General features: G+C 38.0%; 1 protein-coding gene across 2 annotated transcripts in view; it reads right to left on the bottom strand.

Annotated features, from left to right (window-relative positions):
* Positions 1-25,594, bottom strand: part of Csde1 (cold shock domain containing E1) — a 37,028-nt gene that overhangs the window by 8,522 nt on the left and 2,912 nt on the right. The window contains exons 2-12 of one of the 2 annotated variants that reach the window (XM_055628575.1): positions 21,268-21,725; positions 11,097-11,295; positions 9,676-9,785; positions 9,188-9,280; positions 8,481-8,578; positions 6,072-6,153; positions 5,628-5,756; positions 5,416-5,541; positions 4,350-4,562; positions 2,459-2,599; positions 2,206-2,370 (exon numbers count right to left, since the gene is read on the bottom strand). In XM_055628575.1, coding sequence (XP_055484550.1) covers positions 2,206-2,370; positions 2,459-2,599; positions 4,350-4,562; positions 5,416-5,541; positions 5,628-5,756; positions 6,072-6,153; positions 8,481-8,578; positions 9,188-9,280; positions 9,676-9,785; positions 11,097-11,295 — 1,356 coding nt within the window. In that variant the 5' untranslated portion in view covers positions 21,268-21,725. The remainder of the gene's footprint in view (positions 1-2,205; positions 2,371-2,458; positions 2,600-4,349; positions 4,563-5,415; positions 5,542-5,627; positions 5,757-6,071; positions 6,154-8,480; positions 8,579-9,187; positions 9,281-9,675; positions 9,786-11,096; positions 11,296-21,267; positions 21,726-25,594) is intronic. The other variant, XM_055628584.1, reaches the window with a different exon arrangement.

Genomic DNA, 25,594 nt, shown 5'->3' with positions numbered 1-25,594 from the left:
AAAAAGAATTGGCAGGGCCACAGGAATTCAATCTAGGACTCTATAAATAATAAAGATGCATGAATAAAAGGTATGCCTACTTTCACTCAGGGCTACCTAAATCCACTATCAGTGAGCATTACAGTTTTACTAGAAAGTAAGCTGAGTACATCATTGCCAGCCAAGAGAAAATTTTGTTCAGCATGAAGCTTATTAACCTTCTCATAAAGAACATTCTTTAATACTCCTAAAGTAACAATGAAACATCCTTTTTACAGTCCCACACTACCTCAGTGTTTGGTCACCATTATCAATGTGTGAGAAATTAATGTAGTTTAAAAACTACCACAACCCAAGTGGTGGTACACACCTTTAGTCCCAGCACTTAGGAGGCAGAGGCAAGGGGATCTCTGTGAGTTCAAGGCCAGCCTGGTCTTCAGAGAGTTACAGGACAAAGCTACAAAGAGAATCCCTGTCTTGAAAAACAAACAAAAAAATCCTAGCACAAATCAAAGCCCTTAACAGGTCATGATATACTAGTATTTCTACAATACATATAATCAGATAGCAAGCAATGCCACTGTACCAGTAACTACATAAACTGCACCGTGTTGTGTTTTTTCCTAAGCAGGGTTTCCCTGTGTAGTCCTGGACTTGCTTTGTAGACCAGGCCAGCCTCTGCCGCCCAGAGTGCTGGGATTACAGTCGTGCGCCACCACACCCAGCTAAATTACATCATTTTGTGGCTTAACATAAAAAAAAAAAAAAAAAAAAAAAATCATTTCTATGGGGATAATGTCCACATCATTAATCTGTTTTCTTTCCTATACTTTACATCTCACTACTATTACATAATCAAAATCAGTTCACTTGTTTTCTTCTCAATTCATATCTTTTACGATTATTTATACATTAATTTATTAAACACAAGCAATTTACCAGACAGGCTATTTGTATTAGCAAAACTATCTCCATAGTTACTAGGAAGTCTTACAGTTAAATAAACCTGCCCACAGTACAATACCAGTCCAACTGACCCTTGGTAGTTAACTCTCTCGTGCTATCTTAAAACCGACTACTCCATTTAGTGTTAATAACATTATGTTCCTAGAGTACATACCTGATGCCATTTACCAACTGAAAATCTTGAAATACACAACAAAATCTAAGTTCACTATTGAACTTAGAGCGCAATTGTCAATGCTGTTCTACCTCAATCCAAACCAAAGTCCACTCTTTTCAAACAAGTTACCTGCTATTTTTCCTCAAGAAATCCTCCTTGCTCCCTTACCTTATCTATACATCTTTTCGGTCAGAAATGCCCCTTTCTATTGCTATATATTAAATAACACCTTAACAGAACCATTCCAGACCTTCCCAGTTATTTACTTTGCCAGAGCATTCTCACAAACTTGTTTTGTGTGTTTGGGAGAAAGGAGGTTGCTGGGGTTTTAATCCAGGTCCTTATGGCAAACATTGTATCGCTTATTAACAACCCAATGCCTTTGAGTCTATAGAACACTTTATATCCTGTAGGAATCATTCTGTACAAGTCTCAACTTCTGCATAGTCTTTGCAGACTTTTCACTACATGGATGCACAAATCTGTGAATGTAATATATCTAATTTGGAAAACTTTAATCTCCTTAAAGGTGAGGGCTTTCGACAAGTGGTTCTCAAATGAGGCAGTTTTGCCTCCCTAGGTTCGTTTGGCAATTCCTGGAGATATTTTTATTTATCTGGCATACTGGGAAGAAGCAAGGACAAAGCTAAAACATCCCACTCGCAAAATGTTAAAATAATGAAGCTGAGAAATGTTAATACTGAAGAGGGTATGTTCAGTCCTGATGCAACTTGATGAGCTGGGGTGGATGGGAAAGGGAGCTGCCCTTTTCTGAGGAAAGGAGAGAGGGTGAGACTGGGAGGGGAGGAGGGAAGGGGCTACAAGGATGTAAAAAGTGAATACATGGGGAAAAAAAAAGAGAAATCTTAATATTACACTTTAAAAACTAAGCTTGTCTGAACGCTCTACATAGCTGAGAATGACTCTGAACTCCGTATCTTCCTTCCTCCACCATACTAGTGCTAGAATCACAGGCCAGTACCATCATAGTTGCAGTGTAAAGAATTTTAAAAGAGGAGACAGTGTTTCATTTTGTGGACTGCATTGCAACCTGTAAGCAAATATAAAAGACATACAAACCATCTGGATCACATAACACTTGCCTTGTCTTTGCCTTTATTTGGGCTTGTAGTTTTAGGATTGGAAAAGGTGGCTTCTTTTTCTACAGTGCCCAGAAAACGATGATCTGAATGGGAATGGAATGAAACCGTGCCCTTGGGAAGTTTTTTAATCCTAATAGCATGATTTCTTTGGGCAGAGAGCATATCCTAAAAAAATAGAACACAATTAACTTTAGAATTACAAAGTAGAGAGCAATAAACATTCCCTCAACACTTTCTCCAAACAGCTACTTACAGGAACCACGGTAAACTCTACTTCATCTGCAATGTGGAGCTGGTTCCCATCTAGAATTTCACTGAAGTGGAAGAACATACGAGCATCACGATCCACACACTTGATGAAACCAAAACCATCTCTCATGGCAGCAATCACACCCTAAATGAAAGCCAAATAACATTTTTTAGTGGACACACAAAGAATCTACTACTTATTAAGAATCTGTTAAAAAACAATCTGAATACTGTATCTCCATTTTAGGAGTTTCCCCCCTCACATAAAAACTAATTTCAACATATTCATTCATTCAATCACTCACTCACTCATTCATTCATTCATTCATTCATTCATTCATTCATTCATTCATTCATTCATTCATTCATATAAACCCCAGTTCGAATTTGGGCTTACCACCTACATTCTGGCGCCTGATCAACCTTCAAAAAAATTTAATCCCAGTAATTATGAGACTTTCCAGATGCCGCTCCTTGGCAAATTTACAATACAGAAGGCTAATTGTATTTCATAAAAAGCTAAATTACAATGTATCGTAAGAATTTCAAATCTTTACTGACATACTTCATGAATGAATAACAAAAGCAATACATTACTATTACTTCAAAATCTTTTTTTCCCTTTGTTTTTTTGAGACAGGGTTTCTCTGTATAATGCTGGCTACCCTGGACTCACTTTGTAGACCAGTCTTGGCCTTGAACTCAGAAGATCTGCCTGCCTCTGTCTCCCTTTGTCTGAGATTATAGACGTGCATCAGGTTTTACTTCAAAATCTTATGCTAATTTACACACAAGAAAGACTTAAGAAGTAAAAAACAAAATGTACTATTTTTGTACATTTCATATTTTCTTTTATCCTATGAAAATGCAGCATACACCTTTGTAATCCTACAAAGCAAAAAAAGAGACTGCCTGAGAAACTTGAAAAAGCATTTTTTAAATTCAAAATTATTTTTGTAGTGGATCCAGTTTTGGTCCCGGGGTGGCCACATGGCAGCTCACAACCACCTAGAACTCTAGTTCCAGGGGATCCGATGCCCTTCTCTGGCCTCTGTGGGTACCAGGCACACATACAGTACCTACATCAAAGCAAAATTCTCAGAGTCATAAAACATAATAAGGAGGAGGAGTCCGAGGAAATCAAGGGCCAGTCGTGTGGTGGTGCACACCTTTAATCCCAGCACTTGAGAGGCAGAGGCAGGCAGACTTTTGTGGGCTCAAGGTCTACCTGGTGGACAGAGCTCCAGGACTATAGAGAAACCCTATCTCCACAAACAACTTATAAAACACATGTTTTTACTGTCAACACTGAGACATGCTACAGACGGTATGATCCCTAACACTAAATACAAACCATATCTGAGAAAAGTCAGTCCACAAAATGTTTGTAAGACAAATTTGGGTAAACAAGCCAGGTACACACCATTCCTAGACATATACTCATAAAAAATAAGGCAAACTATTATCTTAAAAAAGGTGAGACCTATTTAGTTTAACCTATTTACTAAACATTACAGAGGGAATCATAATATATTTCTTGATGCCTTATTCACATTACATTAGCATTCATTCAGATTTCCAATCTAAATTCATTTCCATATATATTTCAAGATAACTAAGAGAATGAGAGATATTAAGACCAGACTAATTAAAAAACTTATGATTCTTAGCTACTTAATAAGGTGACTTCCCAAGACAGTGATTAGCTCACAAAATTTCCTCCTTGCAGGAGTTGGCCTCTCCTTCCATCATGTGCGTACTGGGGCTTGAACACAGGCTATCAGGCTCGGGAAGAAAGAACCTTTACTCACTAAATCATCAGCCTAAAAAGTTTCCAGCTAACAGTGCAAATCAGAATCCACCAGTGAATCCCAAATGTTACACCAAACACTTACCATCTCTCTGGCTTCATTCGTAAACTGAAATGTATTTGATAGAACCTCTATGTTGGTTGCTCGTTCTAATTTGTCACGCCGGTCTGTTGAAATATTAAACCTAACATGGTCACCTTCCAGCAGGGTCACTTTGGATTTTGTGTCTTTGTCTCCAAAGGGAAGTTCTTTAGGAATCACAAAATCAACTTTGATTCGTCCTGGCAATGGGTCATTCTGATGAGAAGGAAAAACGATTTTAGCTGGAGATTTCTCATCCTTTTTAGCTCTAAGTCAAACAAGAACAACACAGTAAATAGCTTATTTATAATATAGTTCCCTGAAGGGAAAAAAAGTGCTGACAATGTAAGTCCAATATGAAAGCTTCGTGATCTAAGGTCCATGACAATCATAAAATTAAACACTGCAGCCAAGCACACACTATGGTGGCACGCCTTTAATCCCAGCACTCAGGAGGCAGGTGGATCCCTGTGAATTCAAGGCCAGTCTGGTCTACAGAGCAAGTTCCAGGACAGCTGTGGCTACATAGAGAAACCCTGTCTCAAACAAAACAAAACATAACAAAAACAACCCCAACCCAACCCAAAAGATTGCATTATGACACCAAGAAATATGAAAGAAAGGCATTTTTAAGCCCTGTATATCTCACATTACCCAGCAATGACACCTCTCACCTTACCCCTACACAAACTAACAAACAGTAAGAGAAGGAATAGAGGAGAAGCAAATGCAGTCCAATACAATAAGGATTTTCCCCAATATAGACATTTCTTTCGGTCGTTTCTTAATCAAAACAAACAAGCAAAAACATACTCATCAACATATCATTCATTAGTTTCTCTTTTTTTTCTACAGTACTGGGGACCTTGTGTATGCTAGGTTCAGCCTGCTGACATTGAACCAGATATGCCCTTAGCACCTATTTGGTTTTTACATTGTTTTTTTTAATACCAATTAAAAGATACATTTCACTGGATATAATTATATCAATCAAACACTACAATTTTAGTATAACAAACCATCTGTATTACTGATTAGTCAAAAGACACTTCTGATAAAGACAAGTTACCTGGTTTTTACTGGGTACTTTTGGGATAACTTTGGTTACAGTTCCTTCAAAATGTTCAATGCTGATATCTTCAAAAATGACTGTTCCTTGAGGCAATAGTCTGACATCTGTTGCAACTTCTTTACCCTAAATCAAGATGTTGGAATGGGCAGGGTCACATAATTTTTAACCTTAAAAGGGCAATGATTAAGTTAGTGAATAAACCATCTTACATTTCTGTCCTTGATTGTGAATTCCACATCATCTCCAGGCTGCAAGGTTTCTAGGTCGCCTTTAAATTCACTATAGTGAAAGAATATCTCTTTTACAACATCACCTCTTTCAATAAAGCCAAACGCCTCCTAAAGCAAAAAGTCCCCAAATACAAGATCATTAATTAGAAATCAATATACAAATGTATGATTACAACTGAAGAAATCAGCAAGCTGTATCTTATGATTATATTACAACCCAACAGTACAACCTAGTAAATCTACCTTTACCAAGCTTAATCTGAAGAACTAGCAAGCAAGGAATTTTATGGAACTAAACCAAGTTAATAAGGAAAGTCTAAGCAGAAGACAGGAAAACCAAGTGATCTGGATTTGTAGTACAAAGCCTAAAAGCAGCTGAAAAGCAAACAGCAAACCTCAACACTTCACGTTTGCAGACATTACCTTCATGGCACAAACTACTCCTTGACAGCGAGCTTGTTTCTTTTTCAACAGCATGATGTTACGAGCACTTACAGCACCAGTGCTGGAGAAGAAGAGAGATCAAGGTGAAATTTTCTGGGTCGGTCACAAACAACTGAGTCTAAACAAACTATTTTCTTAGGTTTAAAAAATTTGGTCATTCTGCAAGTGGTGGTAGCACAGGCTTTTAATCCCAGCACTTGAGAAGCAGAGGCAGGAGGATCTCTATGAGTTCAAAGTCAGCCTGGTCTCCAGAGGACAGCAACGTTACACAGAAAAACCCTGTCTCAAACAAACAAACAAACAAACCCTGTCATTATTAAGAACACGTTATGTTTATGATACCTGACCTTCCTATATGGAAAAAAAATTGCTCAAACTCATTTTTCTAAATTTAAAACTTATATGTGGACTTTTTTTCCTTCATGAATTTGTAAAAGTCTCTTTTAATTAAAAACAAAATAAAACAAACTTTTACTTGGGTACACGATGTGTTACTCTAAAATTTTAACAGAGGAACTGAAATAAAGACAAAAGTAAACACGAAAGATGAAAAACTATTTTTTACAGAAGGGTAAGTATTACACGTTACAAAGTAAGGAATCTGTAAGAATAAAGGGTCTGTTATCAGTAAGTGCTGAATTTAGTAGATAGGACTTTCTTTTTTTTTAAAACTAGGTTTCTCTGTATAGCCCTGTCTGTCCTGGAACTCTGTAGACCAGGCTGGCCTTAAACTCAGAGATCTGTCTTTGCTACTCCATGACTAAGATTAAATGTTTGCACAACCACCAGGTGAAACAACCCTTCTTTTGAGACAGGGTTTCTCTGGAGAACAGGCTGGCCTCAAACTGGTAATGATCCACCTGCCTCTGCTTCCCTGAGTGCTTTGAGCAACAACCCTTCTTTATCCTGCCATCCAAGAGACAGGAGACTTTGCCATGCTATGGAAAAAAATATTCACCCTATTATAAAACTGAAAACACTTAAAACACATGTTGCTATAGTGCCCCAATCTTTGAACAAAATGACAGCAATATAAACTCAAGTTTATTTCAAAGATAGTGTAAACTATAAGACAATATTACCGCTGGGGTCAATGCTATAAGAGAAGAACAGCTGTCTAAATTCAGACATAACTGAAGGAATGTTCTTTGAGGGCAAAGAACTGAGTGTTGGGGCTAGGGAAATTACTCAGAAAACAAGGGATCAATACCTAGCCCCATGTTGGGTACGCCTCACAATATCTGCTAACTCCAGTTCCAGGGGATATAAAATATGTATGAGTCAGAAACAGTGATCCAAGCCTTTAATCCCAGTACTCAGAGGCAGAGGCAGAGGCAGGCAGAGCTCTCTGAGTTGGAAAACAGCCTGGTCTCAATAGTGAGTTTCAGAACAGACAGGGCTACATGGAGACTGTGTCTCAAAAAATTAAATGATAAAGTACTAGGTTAAAAAAAGTCTTCAGCATAGATAAGAAATTATTAAAAGTGAAATAAAGCTTTCAGTGGCTCACTTCTCAAACTCACCTTATCTCTAGTCCCTGGTTTTCTCTATTTCACATTCAATTAAGACTGTTGATCTAAAAATAATATATATAAACCCACAACCTGATATCAATTTCCAGCATTCCAACACCTTTAATTCATATGCTGTTCAACTGTCTTTTTTCAGTCAATCACCTGCCCCTTAAAGCAGGACTGAAAAACAGCACCTGGATTTTGACCCTCTCAAAGTAATTTGATTTCATGTCCAAATTCTTGGCTGACTGTATAAACCTCTACCGTCCACAGTAAGGCATCTCTCCTAGTCTAGTCTAGAGAAACCTACTGTTCAAGAGCTCACACTCTCTAAGCACCCACATGACTCTAATCTTACTCCAAGCCTTTCAAAGATTGTGTAATAAAGCTCATCTCATGAGACTACAGTCCAATCAACACAGACAGCTATCTCAAACTTCTAGCCATTTTCTGACTCTTCTGATCAATGCTTTCCTCATTTCTTATCTGCTTTTCACTGTTCTCTCAAATTAACCTTAACTATTAGTCCTTCTTCAAAATTGTCACTGAACAGGCAGTTCGCTGAAAATGTCAATGTTTTAGTCACCTTTATACTCTAAGGCCTCAGCTACTGAACAAAAATCAAGGGTCATGAAAAGTATACATATTTGCCAGTTAGATACTTAAATCATTTCAGATTTCTTTTCCCTCCCTTCCTTCGTTTGGTATGTTAGATCCAACATAGCTCTCCACCTGGTCTACAACTCCTGACCCTGCCTCACCTCCCAAGTGTTAGGACTACCAGGATGAAGCACCAACCCTGGCTCTAACTTCAAATTTTTCAATGTAACCAAAAAAGAATCATTAGGTTAAGAAAACATTGAAGAGAACTTACTGTTTATTGTTATCGATTACAAAGTTAATTTTATCTCCAGTTTCCAGTTGAACATTCCCTTCCACGTCTTCTGAGGTGTAAGTCAGATAAAATACTTCCTGTGAATTAACAAGCTATTATTATAATCTGAACAGGATGCACGTTTATTGTACAATGTGATTTACTTAAATACTTCTTATACTGGCATTTTAAAGCCAAAATTCTTAAAATTATATGCAGTATGACAAGTTGTCTTATTCATAAACACACTTCCCCTCCATGGTGCTGATGACTTCTGTGAGTCCACAGCTGAGCAGCAATCCAAGTTCAAAAAGCTTACACACGTGGAAGCATTTGCCCAGAGACTGTAGTTACATTTCAAAAAGACAATTTTTACATAGGCATTCCAAATAAAAAACTGCAGTTAGTGCTTAAAGGGAACCAGAAATAAATCCCACCTCCCCACAACCCACCAAAAAGTGATTTAAAGGAGCATTTCACCTTAATGTTCTAACTAAGGTCACACTTGGGCAAGCTAACACACTTGGAAGTCCTATGGATTTTTTTTCTTTAAAAATAAGTTTATTATGCTGCACTTGAAGCCTCTTAAAACCAAATTTAAAAATGATTTTAGCAACTAGCTTACGTTCTCTACTTTGAATTTTAAAGTACGCTTATAGATCACATGATGGATCAGGCAAAGGTTTAAGAAAAATACACAAGTTTACCCCATTACGTTCGTAGCATACACTCCCTGTTGGACTCTGACCCGGGGCAGCTGGAGATTTACTCTCTAAGTTGTGAGGAACAGCGCACACAACCTACCAGTCAAAAAAAAAAAAATTTCCATTGCTAATCATTTCAGGAGCGGCACTGTGCAATATAAACTGAGTTCTAATATCTACACTACACACAGGGATGCATTTCAATATGATCCACAAGAGGATGTCATGCTGCCAAGTTTCAAACTTACAGTATGCAAACTGACTGTAAGCAAAGACTTAGGGTTATACATAAAACCCAAATTGAGTCTCGACCATGTTTTTATTTCAGGTCAAGAAATGCCAGTGCTTCTGATCTAATTTTAAAAGTTATTTTTATATACTAGAGCTCTCTCCGTGCAAACTGAGGCGGCAGGGGACAATCTTCCTTTTCTAATGTGAAAGATATGCAAATATGGGGCCCTAAGGCAATATAAAATATCAAAGTCACTAACTTGTCCATTCATTCGTTCTTCTGGATGTATTTCTGGTTTTATCTTCACCAATTTAATAGCAATAGGCTTCCCAGTCCGCCGGTCAGATGATACTTCAAATTCAACATCATCTAAAATAAAGAATGTGTTATGTTTGTTGGACTAAGGCTTGAAAGATGGCATCTTGCGTCTGAACTACTTTAAGGTAATATTTGAGTTGCCTTAAACCAGTGGTTCTCAAAGTGTGGTTCCTAGGCCAGAAGCATCAACATTACCTGAGAACTTAGGAGACCATGTAAATTCTTGAGCCTCACTTCAGACCTAGGTAAAGACAAATTCTGGGGAATCAAATACAGTGTGTATTTTTAGCAAGCCTTCCAAGGGACTCCGATATACGAGAGCATTTCAGAGTCAAGTGCCTTAGACTGAGATAACTATTTATCAAGTCGTAGTTTTCATGGTATTTACACACATTAAAAATAAGATAACAGCCTTTAATCCCAGCATCCAGAAGATTTCTGTGAGTTCAAGGCCAGCCTGGTCTACAGAGTAAGTTCCAGGACAGCCAAAGCTACACAGAGAAACCTTGTCTTAAAAAAACAAAAGAATATACAAGATTATAGGATTTGGAAAACTTTTAAACTTCTCTACACTTTGGCTTCCTTATCTATAAAAAGAGAACAATTTCTAACATACAAGATTCCTGAGAGGACTAAACAAAATAATGCTAAACAGCATGCACCTCCAGTACCTGGTACATCAGCCACTGTTCTAAGTTCGTTCTCAAGTATTTTTTATGTGTATGATAGCTTTGCATGTATGCATGCATGTATGTATACACGTGGACCACTACATTTTATGTGTCTGGTGCTCACAAAGGTCAGAAGAGGCCATCTGAACCCCTCAACTGAGTATGAACTGAGGTATGGGTACGAAGAACTAAATTCAGGGCCTATGCAAGAGCATCAAGTATTTAACTGCTTGTGGCACCCTTCTAGCCTCTTGGGTTTTTTAAAAAAATTAATGTATATGATTACTCTATCTGCATATACACCTGTGTGCCAGAAGATGGGAACAGATCCTAGTATAGATGACTGTGAGCCACCATATGGTTACTGGGAATTGGACTCAGGATTTCTCGAAGACAAGACAATGCTCTTAGCCGCTGAGCCATCTCTCCAACCTGCTGGTTTTGTTTTTTAAAAGAGAAACCATGTAAGTTCATTCCCTTAAATATTCCAAGTGTGTAAAGTAAAATACTAAAATATTTATCTTTTTACCATTTAAGTTTTTCAGATCTCAAAAAGACAGCACCATAGCAAAAATTAAGATACACGTTTCAATAGTTAGGTTCATCTTTTCTGGCTTGTAACACACTAGAAAGCACTATCAAGAACAAGTAGACACTCAGTAGGGAGTTCAAAGGTGAGCTGACAGATTACCTCCTACTTTTAAGTCCTGGAGGTTGCCATTATATTGTGAACAGTGGAAGAAAAGTCTAGCTTGCCGTTCTGAACACTGAATAAATCCGTAAGAGGTCAACAGTTTTTCAATAACCCCAGTTTCACGCAGTGCTGCTGAAGTACCATTGGGGTACCCATTGTGTCCATTGTTGTGGAGAAGGTTTGGATCAAAGCTCATCTGTTTAAAAAAAAAAAAAAAAAAAAAGTCCTCAATATATACAGATCTGTCTGTAATTTACACAACACAGTAAATCTGATCAACAAACCTTTGTATTTTTGTTATTGAAAGGCAAAGAAAAGAAAGTTAAAATAGATAAAGTCCACTAACACAGTTTTATTACTGAAATACTTATTAGTTAACATTTCAGAAGAAACTATTATTTTAACTAATTGCTGTCACTAATGAAAGAATTTGCACTTAACCAAACAATTCCTACAGCTTAAGGCAAAGCAACTACATCAGTGAAAGTTCTTAACGTTAACTTTAAATATTAAGACAATTTCAGAACTAAAGTAATTAATATAAAAACTAGTAATCAAGAATTACCAGATTTAGAAAATATCTTAATACTATTTGATAAGCCATGCAGGTTGAATTAATGAAATTAGTAGAGATTAACACAATAAAATAAACTCTCCATTCAATACAACTCAAATTTAAAAACTGGCACAAAACATGCAAGTCCTTGAAAAAACTGAAAAATCTGAATCAAAAAGTCTCTTAAACTCCCAGCTAGAGTCAAGACCTTTTTGCTAAGAAAACACTGACATCTCTAGATAACACCATCTATGTCAACAAACAATTTAAAATCTAATAAAGCAAAGGAAACATTCTACAGTGAAAAAGACAATACTTAAAATACAATAGAATCTATTTAGGCCAAAATTTCATAAATGCTAAAAGTGAAGTACTTTGTAAATTTAAAAGCATAAAATGGAGAAAGCACCCAAGAAAGACTAGCAGAGTAATTTAGCACAGAAGTACCATCTCCAAGTCTTTACATTTATTTTTTTAAGGGTCCCTTTCACTCAAGTTATGACATCAGCATTTACATGAAATGTTGGGCAATTGTCTGAAAGATGTATCTTCGCTGGCCAATGTTCTTTTTATTTTATGTGAATGATGAGCATTTTGCCTGCATGTGTGTCTGTGTGCTACATATTGTCCACTGTCCATAAAGGACAAACCTGGGTCCCCTGGAAGAGCATCCAGCACTCTTAACCACTAAGCCATCTCTCCAGCCCCAAGGACAAAAACTCTTTAGAGAAAACAGCTACTATAGGTAGAGGTGGAACATGACTTTAATCCCAGCATTCCAAAGGCAGAGGCAGGGAAATCTCTGAGAGAGCTCTAGGACAGCCAGGAGCTACACAGAGAAGCCCTGTCTCAAAAGAACAATAGACAAACAGAAAAGACAGAAGCAAAGATAAAGTTAAAGTAATACATGGAATGCTCAAATATGCAAATCAAACCATGCCTGTTAGTAATTAAGTTCTATTTTCCTTCTACTAGACACTGTTCTGAAGTATATAAACTCAATTTTCATAGCAGCCCAGAATCCACTGGTCGACAACTCAAACCAAGGCCTACCTCCACATCATGGGCTTCGAAGTTCTCCCTAAAGACACTTGGCAATTTGATTAAAACACAAAAATCAGAGTCACTGGGAAATAAGGATCTGAAACCTTATGCTCCACTTCCAACAGGATCTAAGGCAAGCAATGCGCCACCCTTAAAAATTCTTAGAGCAAGGTCCTAAAGGTTATCTTTCACAATTCAGAGTCAAAGAAATGATTGGAAGTTATAAACTCAGTCTGCAGGCACTTTCAACCACGTGGCCCTCAGAAGCCATGCTTAACACAATGCAAGACAAACTGCATCACTCCTTTCCTGACTTACAGATCTCTGATATGTAGGGGTCCTCTTTTGTTTTTTTGTCCAGGATGAGGTAGAAGATGAAGATAAAGGTAAAGAGAGTGAAGGAGGGGCTGCAGGAGTGGGTTGAGGATCTGATGACAAGGTAAATATGTTCTCCATGTCAATCAGCTGTGGCAACATAGCATAAAATTTGTAAGTATGATCGGGAAACAAAAGTCAAGCTGAAAGGTATGCCCAGATATACTAAACAATCATTATCCTGTGTTAAGTAATTTTCTAAATGTCATTAACAACACTCTAGTGGCAGCCAGGCTGTGCTAGCACAGCCCTTTATTCCCAGCTCTCTGGAGGCAGAAGCAGGTGGATCCTTCAGTTTGAGACCACCCTGGTCACAGAGCAAATTCCAAGACAGCCAGGGCTACATAGAGGAACCCTGTCCTGAAAAACAAAAACCAAACAAAAAAGAACTTTAGTGGCTAGAAAAGGAGACCACTGAACTAAATGTCTTCTCAGTGTCCAAACGATTTAAAGTGAATCTAGTCTCAATTATAGTCCAACAGGACTATAATTAGAAATAGAATACTGTAGCTACATTTTTCCTGAGATAAAATAATTAGTTTCTATGAATATTACTGGGTATTTATAGCTCAGCTCTCTCTCTCTATAAATATATATATATATAGCTGATGTATCAGATACCTTCTTAACTAACTCAAATATACTGAGAATTAAACTACAAAACTTACTAGGTTGACAGTGAAATTCTATTTCCTTATTCATCTGCTCTCAGTATACCACAGTTTAAACATACCCAGCAGAATGGCCCTAGACATTTAGCTATCTAGCTGAACTCCAGCGCAGAGGCACTTTCTACACAGTGAATCTTATATGGAAGGCAAGGTTAAGTACAAGCAAAGCACATGGGAGTTGCCACTTCTATTCCCAGAACTAGCTATTCAACCTCATTATGAAAGAAATGACTATTTAATGAAATCTAATGAGTATGCCAGACTTATATTAGCAGCAATTAAACACTACATATAAAATGTCCCAGAGATAATAAATTCATAACAGAATGAAGTTTAAAACAAAAGGGGGAAAAAAAAAGAGCTAAGCATGTTAGCTCATGAGTATATTCCTTGCATTTGAGAGGCTAGAGCAGAATTACTGAGTTGAAGACCAGCATTGACTACAGTAAAATCTGTTTTACAAAAGGGGAAAATAGCACGTGCTCACACACACATAAACCCCTCAATAACAGTAGTTCTCAACCTGTGGGTTGTTTCCTCTTGGGTGGAGGGGTGTTAAATGACCCTTTCACTGGGATCTAAGACCACCCCCAAAACACATTTATATTACAATTTATAACAGTAGCAAAATTAGTTATGAAGTAGCAATGAAAAAATTTTACAGTGTGTGTGTGTGGGGGGTCACCACAACATGAGCAAGTGTATTAAAGGGTAGCAGCAGTACAAAAGTCAAGAACCACTGCTCCAAAACAAAACAAATACTTTAACTAAGCATGGCAGCACATGCTTGTTAACCCCAGCACCTAGGAAGCGAAGACTTGCTTACCAAAAAAACTTAGAAACAAAAGAAAGTCAACCAAACAAAAATTCCTCCACAAAACAAACAAGTATATAGCCCATACTTATCTAGTGATGACAAAAATCAATACTAACAGGTAACCTGGTTCCATTATACTGTTTATTTTTATGTTATGCTTCAGATTTGCTACCACTTTTTCCAAGGCAACCACAGTAAAATTGTGCAATCTATAAATACAATCTCATAGGTTTCTCACTGACATGCAATATAATCAAATTAATTTGAGGACCATTATTCTAGGCTACTACTGACTTAGATCAGGAATCTCAAAGTCCTATTTCTTTATGTTTAGATGTTAGTCTTACTATATGAATTTTAAAATGAAAAGACAAACCAGAGAACTGTAACCAACTCACCTCCAATCTCCACTGACCTGCACTCTTTTCTGTAGCCTTTAACCACTTTAGAGACTCTTTTATCCCTCACAGGGATAAAGACAAGACACTACTCAACTTTACTGGTTCTGATGTTTTAAACCAGAGTACCTCTAGTTGGCCTTGTAATGTATAGGCCAGGCAAGACTTAAAATAGCAATCTTCCTGCCTCAACATTTTGAGTGATGACAACTCATCTTAGTTTTAACACTATTCAAAGAATTCCTAATAATTTGGGTAAACTATATTTTTCTGTACTTATTTCTTCACCAACACTGCCAAAAACCTTTTCCCTGCACTTTGAAGGCAGAGGCAGGAGGATCTCTAAGTTCACGGCCAACCTGATCTACACAGCCAGCTGGAGGGTGAGTGCAAGGGGACAGATGACACACTAATAATTAAAACGAAATATTCAATAAAAACCACAGAAGTCAATACATAAAGCAAAGTGCTCAGAAAAAAATAAATTAACACTAAAAAGGGGGAGGGGATATACAATATCTAGATTTGAGATCAATTTAAAAAAAACCTAAAAGACCTTTGATTTTTTAGTATGTGCAAAATTTCACGTGAAGAAGATAGGCAGTTAACTTAATAGTACTAGTAGGCCCACACCTTTATTCCTGGGTGCCCTGTCTACAAAGCAGTCCAGGACAGCCAGGGCTATATGGAGAAACCTGTCTTGAAAAAGCAAAGGGGTGGGGAGGAGGTTCTACAACAAATGAAAACATTTTGAAAAAAAAAAAAAAAAAATTTTTTTTTGGGTCAATGATTAAAAACCCTATGACAGCCTGGCTGTGGTGGCAAACCCCTTTTATCCCAGCACCTGAGAGGGAAAGGTGACGGAGGTCTAAGTTCATCACCTGGTCCACATCCTGAGTTCCAGGACAAGCAGGGTTACAACAGAGAAACCCAGTCTTAAAAACCCAAACCAAACAAACAAAATAAAACAAAGACCAAAACAAAACCCTCTAAAAGAGCTAACACGGTCATATACTTTCATGGTAGTAAACTAGTATGAGCTTTCTGAGTGAGACCCACTTTGGCAGCATTTATCAAGAGGAGGAGATAGGGTTGGGCTACAGCCCATACCATCATACAGAGGTTCCACACTTAGCGCTGACCCAGCAAACTCAGTGGTTTAATGTCATGCAGGTATCAGAAGAGATTCCTAAGCATGGTAGCATACACCTTTAATCTCAGCACTAAGAGGCGGAGGGAAGGAGGGAAGGAAAGAAGGAAGGAAGGGAGGCTACATAGAGCAAGGCATGTTGATACATGACTGATCTCAGTGTTTAGGAGATGCAGGCATTCAAGACCACCCTCAGCTACATATTCAGTTTGTGCTTAGTCTGGGGTACATCAGACATTGTACAAAAATGCTTTATGCTATAATAAAAAATATACTGGGAGTCGAAAGTTGTCTCAGTGGTTAAGAGCATTTGTTACTTCTACAGAGGAAGGTTCATTTCTAGCACCCATATGTCAGCTCACAACAATTTGCAAGTCTGGTTCTTGGGAACCTGAAATCCTCTTCTGCCCTTCTCAGTCACCAGGCATACATGTGGTACACAGACATACATGCAAACAAACTCTCACATAAAATAAAGACCCCACAGATGCTAAAAAGCTAAATCCTAGCAAAAATGAAAACAGAATCTAATTCCATGGCTCACGTTTTTAAAGGTTTTATTCCCTATGAGCGCTTGATGCATGCATATGTACCATCTGAGTGCCTAGTACCAGAGGAGGCCAGAAAGTATAGGTTTCTTAAAATCCTATGGATTTCATATGGATGCTAGGAACTGAACTTGGGTCCTCCACTAGAGCAGAAGGTGCTCTTAACTGTGAGTTACCCTGGAATTTCATCTGTAGACAAAGCTGGCTTCTACCTCACAGAGATCCATCTGCCTTTGCCTCCTGAGTGCTGGGATTAAGCACACCTGGCATGACTCACACTCTTAACCCATGCTGCCATATTCATTCAACCAGGACTCCAGTGCCCTCAATAGATCAGCCCTGATCTAGGTTCTATTAATATACACTAGTATCTCAGACAGTTACATTTAGTTTTCCAGAGACTATCTTCTCAAATGAAAAGTCAGAGCTTATGTGATTTCAAAATTCCCTTTAAAAAAGTTCTAGTCATTATAATTTTGTGTCATAATACCTAAGAAATTTTTTGTGATCCGGTCTGGTTTCTATTCTACGATTCCTTTCCATGGGTTAACAAGCTCAAAGTCAGTTCTGTGTGCCTCACTTATCTTCACTTAACTTGCACTATTCCTTTCAGCTGGCTTTGAAATCAGTCGTTGAGGATGATGAACTCCTGAATCTTTGTGTCTCAGCCTAACTGCTAGGAGTACAGATGTACACCACCACATTAGCTCTCCTTTCAGCACCCCAAATTAGGTAGGTTTTCTGCTACTGTTTTCTGCATAGATTTGAAATAACTATTACTAAAGTGTAGCTCACCATTTTTCAGCACTTGGATTAATGCAGAACACTGATTATTTCTCTATTAGGTGCACTAAAGTTTTAGTAACTGTGCAACTTAAACAAATGTCCTTCATACAATTTCTTAACAAACCACATTAAATCCCCTCCTAACAAAACAACAAGACCCTGTAACTACTTGCCAAGTACAACCTTGAAGCCAAAGCAAGATGATCAGCTCAAAATTATACTTGGCTAGTTTGAGAGAACAGCCTGGGCTACCTGAGACCCTGTCTTAAAAAGAAAACAACAGCTGGGTGTGGGGGCACACACCTTTAATCCTAGCACTCAGGGAGGCAGAGGCAAGTGGACTGCTGTGAATTTCAGGCCAGCCTGGCATATAAAATAAAGTCCAGGATAGCCAAGGCACACAGAGAAACTCTATTTCAGAAAGAAAACAAACAAACAAACAAACAGGGAAAACAAAGGAAAACAAAACAAAAACAGGAAACCCAACTAAAAAACACTATAACCTAATTTTTTAAGTTATTAAAAATATTCTTATAGGGGGCTGGAGAGATGGCTCAGAGGTTAAGAACACTTGCTGTTCTTCCAAAGGTCCTGAGTTCAATTCCCAGTCAACCACATGGTGGCTCAGAACCATCTACAGTAAGATCTGGTGTGCAGGCAGAATGTTGTATAAATAATAAATAAATCTTAAAGAAAATATTCTTCTATTTGCATGTGTTTGTGTCTGTGTGTGGATATGCCACAGGTGTCTTGTCGCCTGTTATAAGCCACCTAACGTGGAGATCAAGCTTAAATTGTTTGAACTCTCTTTATTCTAAATCTATACCCATATCAGGATGTTGGGATAGTTCAAGGTGTCATTCACATAAAAAACTTAAAGAGAAAGTATCAGGCTAGCATAACTGCTTATTAGGTCTTTAAGAAAAACAGGGCAAAACAATCTGGACCATACACCTGGAGACTATCTTAAAAATCAGTCTGTTAAATTCCTGGGTTTCCACTAATTATGGAAAGTAAACTACACTGTTGTGCTGACTTGGCACAGCAGTTTCAGATCACAAGTTTCCATTTATTATACTGCCATGCCCTTAGCAGTTATCTTGTTCATCTTCTCATCCATTACAAGCTTCAATTTTTTTATATTGCTTTTGAAAAATTACCTTCAGAAAAAAACAAAACAAAAACCAACAAACAAAACCCTCACCATTTCCTGTATTTTGTTTTCTTTTGTTTATTTGTTTTTGTTTTTTTCGACACAGGGTTTCTCTGTGTAGCCTAAGCTGTCCTGGACTAGCTTTGTAGACCAGGCTGGCCTCAATTTCATAGAGATCCACCTGCCTCTGGGATTATAGGCGTGCTACATTAATAAATTCAACTTGATGTTGATTCTGAACTTTTTTCTCATCCAGTTTTCATCAAACTAATACATGCGTACTTACGCATCTCCCCACAAATCTCTCCCTAAACCTTTTGTTTCTTTTGTTCCTTCTATACTCACTCTTATCTATGTACTACTTTTATAAATTCTACATATAAACACCTTTAGAACTATAGGTTCCAAAGTATAATCACATATATGTGTAAAAATGAATAATGCTTTTTAGTATGCTAACCTAAAAATTAAAACTAACAATACTCAGGGGTTCTGTTACATTACCAAATGTTTTCTTAACTGTACTTCTTTCATCTAAGCATTTTACAACTGTTCAATTAGAATATTAGAACACTGGCTTCACAGCCAGCATCCTCCTCGTTGGTTATATCTTGTTTCCAACTATGTACATACATATGACTCAATTTTCAGACAGCGAGGGGTACATTCATCTATATATTGAAAAATGTTCCAAAGCAATATTCAGAAATATTATATATAATAATATTATTATAATAATCTTTCTAATACAAAGATTAGATCAAGCTGTAGCAAATAAAATTTCTACTCTATATCCATCTCTGTAATTCTTATCAGTGAAATAAAGTAGGAAAGTGGAAAACAACCACCAGCATCCTTACATTACAGTCTTGCTGTTACCCATGCTGTCTCCAAGTTGTGGGCTCAGGTCTTGCCTCAACCCACCAAGAAACTGGGACTAGAAGCACATGTATCTCATGGACTCTTCCTTTAGTTTTGCTTTAGTTTGAGGTGGGCATCTTCATCTAGCCCGGCAGAACAAAGCAATAGCCTAAATGTATTCTTTAAAACCAGGAAGTAAAAGACAAAAGCCGTGCTAGAACAATCATCTTAAAATTGTTTATGGAGATAAATTTATCAATAAGAGTAGGTATCAGTTAAGAAACAAAATGGGAGCCAGGCAGTGGTGTACACCTTTCATCTCAGCTCTATATTTGAGGCCAGCCTAGTCTAGAGAGTTTCAAGACACCCAAAGCCACACACACCCATACCCATCTTGGAAAACAAAAACAATAAACAAACCAGCCAACCATAGGGGGCTAAGAGCACTTGCTGGTTTTGTTAAGGACACAAGTTTCCCAGCACCCACATGGTAGGCAGTTCATCCATTTGTAATTCAAGGTCCAGGAGATCCAATGCCTCTTCTGGCCTCTGAAGGATCCTGAAAGCACAAGGTGCACAAACGCAGGCACACCCAGGCACACACTCAATATGCATAAAATAGATAAAAAGAAAGTGCTCCTCTACAATCGATCTGTGTGCTTCTTAAAATGAATGCGACAAACTATTTCCATTCAATTTCATCTACAACAGCACTTTTAAAAACTGGCTGTTGACTTTTTTAAGACAGGGTTTCTCTGTGGAGTCTTGGCTGTTCTGGACTTATGCCTCCCCAAGTGCTGGGATTACAGGCATGCACCACTGCACCCAGTTTGTTGACTTTTTGAAATCACCTTCCTGTGTTCCTTTCCTACTATGTATTTCTGTTGTTCTTTAATGTTCTTTTCACAGTATTTCATTTATTACTTATAATGCAAGGATCCTGATTCCAATCTAAATTCTAAGACTTTATATTTTAGAAAATCTAAAAACTAAAACAGAAAACAAAAAACAATCCACTGCTTTTCATAACTCTAGTTCCTTCAAATAACTACCATTCCATACTAGCAGTCTTTGGCATTTTTTTTGGCTTCTAAAAAACAATAGGTCCCCATTTCAACAAGCCCTGACCCAAACTTTGTATTTTGGCAAATAATGTTCTTTCTAGTTTGGACAACTGGATTAAGAGTTCTCCCTATGCTTATATTCACATTGAACCTGATACAAGATCCTTTTACCATTAGAACCCACTGTCTGCTAGTTCTCCATCTATACATGAACCTTTATCTTAACTGCCTAATCTTTCTCTCGGCAGACCTTCTCATCTTAAATGAATTTAAAGAATTAAGTCATCTTGCCTTTGAAAAACAAAATCCAGTAAACTGCTAATATCCACCCAATGGTTCTCACACATACAGAGCCAATATACCATAACTTTCAGAACTTGGCTCTGAAAAGCTTCCCTGTCCAGTCTCTCTAGACACCCACAAAACTGTACTGTTTTGCCTGAACTGGTCAGTATAGCCCTGTGTTCCCTTCCAGGCCTCCTAGAGTCTGAGAACCGTTACTTCTGTACTCAGCAGATTATTTCCTCCTGACACGTTGCTCCGTCCAGACACCTCCTGAGAGAACTGTTCCTTAGTTATACTCTTATCACCGAGTACCTTCTCTTTTATTTCGCATTTAACAGTGATATTCCGTAATACTCTAAATTTATTTACCACCATACTCTGGCACTAGCAATGCATGACAACTCATCCATATACTACCGTGCAGCCTTTATATTCTTAACCAATGAAAACAGAAACCTACCTCGCAGTGATAATCAAATATTGCACTTTCAGTAGTATTTGCTGACTCTTCGTTTTCAGCACAAGTTCCAAAAGATGAAAGTTGCTAGTATTAAAAAAAAAAGAAAAAAAAAAAAAAAAGGGAAAAAAAAGGAAAGAAAGAAAAAGAAAAAAAAGAAAAGAAAAAAAAAAAAAGAGAGCGAGGGGAAATGATCTACCAAGCTAATAAAGAATACAACTGCTGCTGCACCGGGCAATCTCACAGTACAGCACTGAAGAAAACAAAGACTACTAGCAGCGTTGGGAAGTGCTCTTTCAAAGCTGTTGAGTAGGCACAAACTTCTTGTTTCAGATCAAGTGTTGTGTCTTCAACTTGTGTACTCTTCTTTGGTGTTGCTGGTTGTTGCGGTGTGTTCCTTGCCTGATCTGAACTTGAAGCAGCAGTTTCAGGTGGTAAAGTCTGTTCCGTTACACTTCATACTAGAGGCAAAAACAAAGGCAAGGTGCAACTATTAGAGAACCAGGGGCAGAGGCTGGGAGGCTCAGAATCACTGTCCAGTGATGCAGAGAACTTGGATGTGCTCAGGTGGGTACAGCCTACATCCTCTGTGAAGAGCCCAAATTATCCCGAAGTCCTACTTAACGTCCCCATCACTTGCACATTATACAACATGGTATTCGGCTAGCACAAGCACCTTACAGACATCTAGCAGTGTGCCAGGTTTAATGGAAAACATAAAGTAACTCCCCACTGGAGTTCCAGTCTAGATCAGAAAAGCTACACTGGAGAAAACTAAAATACAGAGCACAAAATTCTGCAGCCAGGACACCACCTGAGTGTTGCATGTCACACACTAGCCTAGAAGGCACACTCCATTCACCACTGTGTAAATAGCAAAGCTACACAGCAAACACAGACAACCAAAGAGACAACTAAAACTCTGAAAGAACATGAAAACTAAGAGAAAAAGAACAGGGATCCTTTGCGTATCACCCAAGACACGCTTGAATAACCACAAAATTCTAAGGTCTTTGAAAATAGGAGCAGGCCGAAGTGGCACACGCCTTTAATCCCAGCACTCTGGGAGGCAGAGGCAGGTGAGTTCGAGGCCAGCCTGGTCTACAAAGTGAATCCAGGCCAGCCAAGGCTAAATAGAGAACTGTGTCTTGAGAAAAAAAAAACAAGGTTTCTCTGCATAGCCCTGGCTGTCTTGGAACTGTATAAACCAGGCTGGCCTCAAACTCAGAGACCCACCTGCCTCTGCCTCCTGAGTGCAAAACTTAAAAGGTATGGGCACCCATGGAATTTTTTCCCCAAGACAGTTCTCTCATGGAATTTTCAGGACTTGCTTCAAGCTAACTTCTCTGGCATGGAGTGACAAGTATGGTATATTTTGAATGAATGAATATATAAATATATTCATATATAAATATATAAATGAATACATCAGCCTGGATAGAAGAGAAGGTCAGAGAGGGAAGATCCACTGTGTGACACCTGCAACAGAACCAGATTATGAGAAGCAGCTCCTGTCCCTGACAGACCACCACGGCACAAACACCGAGCGAGGCACATTGAGTGGCCACATATACACAAAATAAAGCACACACACACAAAAAAAATAATAAATAAAATAAAAAAAAATGCCACAAATTTTCCCAGACTTTTCCCAGGACACATGTAGTGGAAGTGAACCGATTTGGCAAACTCTCCTTTGACATCTGTCTTACACAATTGTGTACTTGTATACATATAAAAAAAAAGTGAAAACAACGTATTATTTTTAGGTAAGGCTTTTCCTATGTTGCCTAGGTTGGTCTTGAATTCTTGGCCCCAGGGAATTCTCCCCCAACCTCACTTGCCATGGTACCACGGCTATTGGTGCACATTACATTTGGTAATTGTTTCATATGTAAAGAAAAAAAGGCAGACGAGCTGAGAGATTAATATTTTCATTTGAAAAACAACACAAGCCTGGAGAGGTGGTGTGCACTCCTGTAATCCTAGCACTTGGGAAGACAGAGGGAGGTGGATCTCTGTGAGTTCAAGGCCAGCTTGGTCTACAAAGTGTGCCCAGGACAGCCAAGGCTACAAAGAGAAACCGTTTTAGGGTGGGGGGAAAAAGCATCACAAAGAAGAATGGTGACAGGCTGGTAAGATGGCTTGCTAAATAAAGGTATTTATTTGGTAAGATTAATCCCTGGGACCCATGTAAATGTAAACAGAGCAAAAAAACCCGAAGTTGTCTTCTGATTTCCACACCTGCACGTTGGCACACTCATAATCAAATACAAACTAATTAGGAAAACAAGAATGACTACAAGGTGACCTAGATGTGGTGGGACATGCTCATAATTCCAGGACACCCTGGACCACATAGCAAGACCCTGTCTCAAAAAACAAAGGCTGGACACAATGTAGCATGCCTTTAATACTAATACTACAGAAGCAGAGGAAGGTAGATCTGAGTTCAAGGCCAGCATGGTCTCAGAACAAGTTCTAGGACAGCCAGGGCTACAAAGAGAAACCACCCCCAATAAAATAAAACAAAAATGAAATGCTAAAAAAATCTGGGTGTGGAGGTCCAAGCCTGTAATCCCAGCACTCAGGGAGTCAGTGGCAGGGGAATCGCTTAGAGTTCTAGGCCAACCAGGTCTAGAATCCCAGGACAGCCAAATCTACACAGAGAAACCCTGTCTCAAAAAACCCCCCAAAGCTTTAGACAATAATATCAATTGCCAGGTTGTCCGATCTGCATTCAAAAGGTCTACATATGAGGTTTCTGGACCAAAAAAAAAAAAAAAAAAAAATCTTTAAAAAACCAAAATAAGTAAACAAACAATAAAATTAAAATCTAAGTCATCATCTATTAAGGGAAACAAAAAAATTGATACAACCATCCCTTTGTGTATGTTTAGTAGTAACAACTGTGCTGAGCTGTTAATGACCTGGATACTAAGGACATTTAAAATTCTGTATCTAGCATGTAACTGCTGCTAAATACAACAGTCAGACTCAGAAGCTGAAGAAATTATTATCCAACAAAACCCAACTCTATGCTGTATCTCATTTTTGAGACATTCTGAAGCTCAACATGACCTTAAACTTCTAACAGCCTTTTCTTTTGAGTACTGGGGGCTAAACCAAGGACTTTGAGCACACCAGCCAAACTCTAAGCTACCTACATTTAGAATTGAAGTCTTTCTGCCCATTGTGACAGTGTATACATTTAATCTGAGCACACAGGAGACAGAGGCAATAGGATCTCTGTGAGTTCAGGCCAGCCTGGTCTGCAAATCAGTTCCAGGCCAGCCAGTGCTACACAGAGAAAAAGAGTCTCAAAAAACTAAAGGGTGGGAGGATTTTTTCTAGAAATCACATTAAAGTCAAAGCAAACAAATTTAACTTATCTAATTTAATTATTCAAAATGTTAATGTACAAATGTAACTGACCTAATAAATCACGATTCTTAAATTTTTTGAAATTAGTGTTATTTTATAATCACAACATATTTCAATTCAACTTATTTTGTCCTTTTTTTTTTTTTTTCCAGGCAGCATTTCTCTGTATAGTCCCAGAACTCCCTCTGTAGACCTGGCTGGCCTCAAACTCAGATCCATCTGCCTCTGCCTGCTGGAATCAAAGGCATGCACCGCCACGACCAGCTCTCAAGTTGCATTTAAAAATGCATATTTAATAGCCACATCTAGCTTAGTGGCACTGAAGAATAAGCCCATCAACTGAGAAGGAAAAGCATGTCTTATAAAACATAAGTAAGCTTACTGGGCAAAGATTTCACCTAATAAAAGGAGGCAACATCCAGCAGACTTACTCACTGGAGCTTGTGGTTACTAAGTTGGAGAAACAGAAATGCAATATATTTTCTGTAGCTTCAAACCAATAGGTAGTTTACCTGTACAATATTGGGAAACAGCAGATGAATTTACTTTTAACTTAATATTAATGCTGTATCTTAGCATAAAAAGACACTAAATATTGCTAAAGTTTTGTATTGTTTTGTTTTGTTTTAAATTATGTACTACCACATTCAAGCAGATGATTTTTAATGCAAAACAAAGGGAATTCTAAATCCTGGGGAAAGGTACTTAAAAACAAAAAGTGCTGGGGCTGGAGAGATTGCTCAGAGGTGAAGAGCACTGGCTTGCTATTCCAGAGGTCCCAAGTTCAATTACCAGCAACCACATGGTGGATCACAACCATCTATAAGAAGATCTGGTGTCCTCTTCTGGCATGCAGGTGTACATGCAGGAAGAGCACTGTATACATAATAAATAAATCTTAAAAAAAAAAAAAAAAAAAAAAAAAAAAAAAAAAAAAAAAAAAAAA

The sequence above is a fragment of the Psammomys obesus genome, unplaced genomic scaffold (assembly GCF_907164565.1).
Source record: "Psammomys obesus unplaced genomic scaffold, mPsaObe1.curated_primary_1811, whole genome shotgun sequence".
Taxonomy (NCBI): Eukaryota; Metazoa; Chordata; class Mammalia; order Rodentia; family Muridae; genus Psammomys; species Psammomys obesus.
Note: the sequence above shows the minus strand (reverse complement) of the source record. Positions and strands in the feature narration are given on the sequence as shown.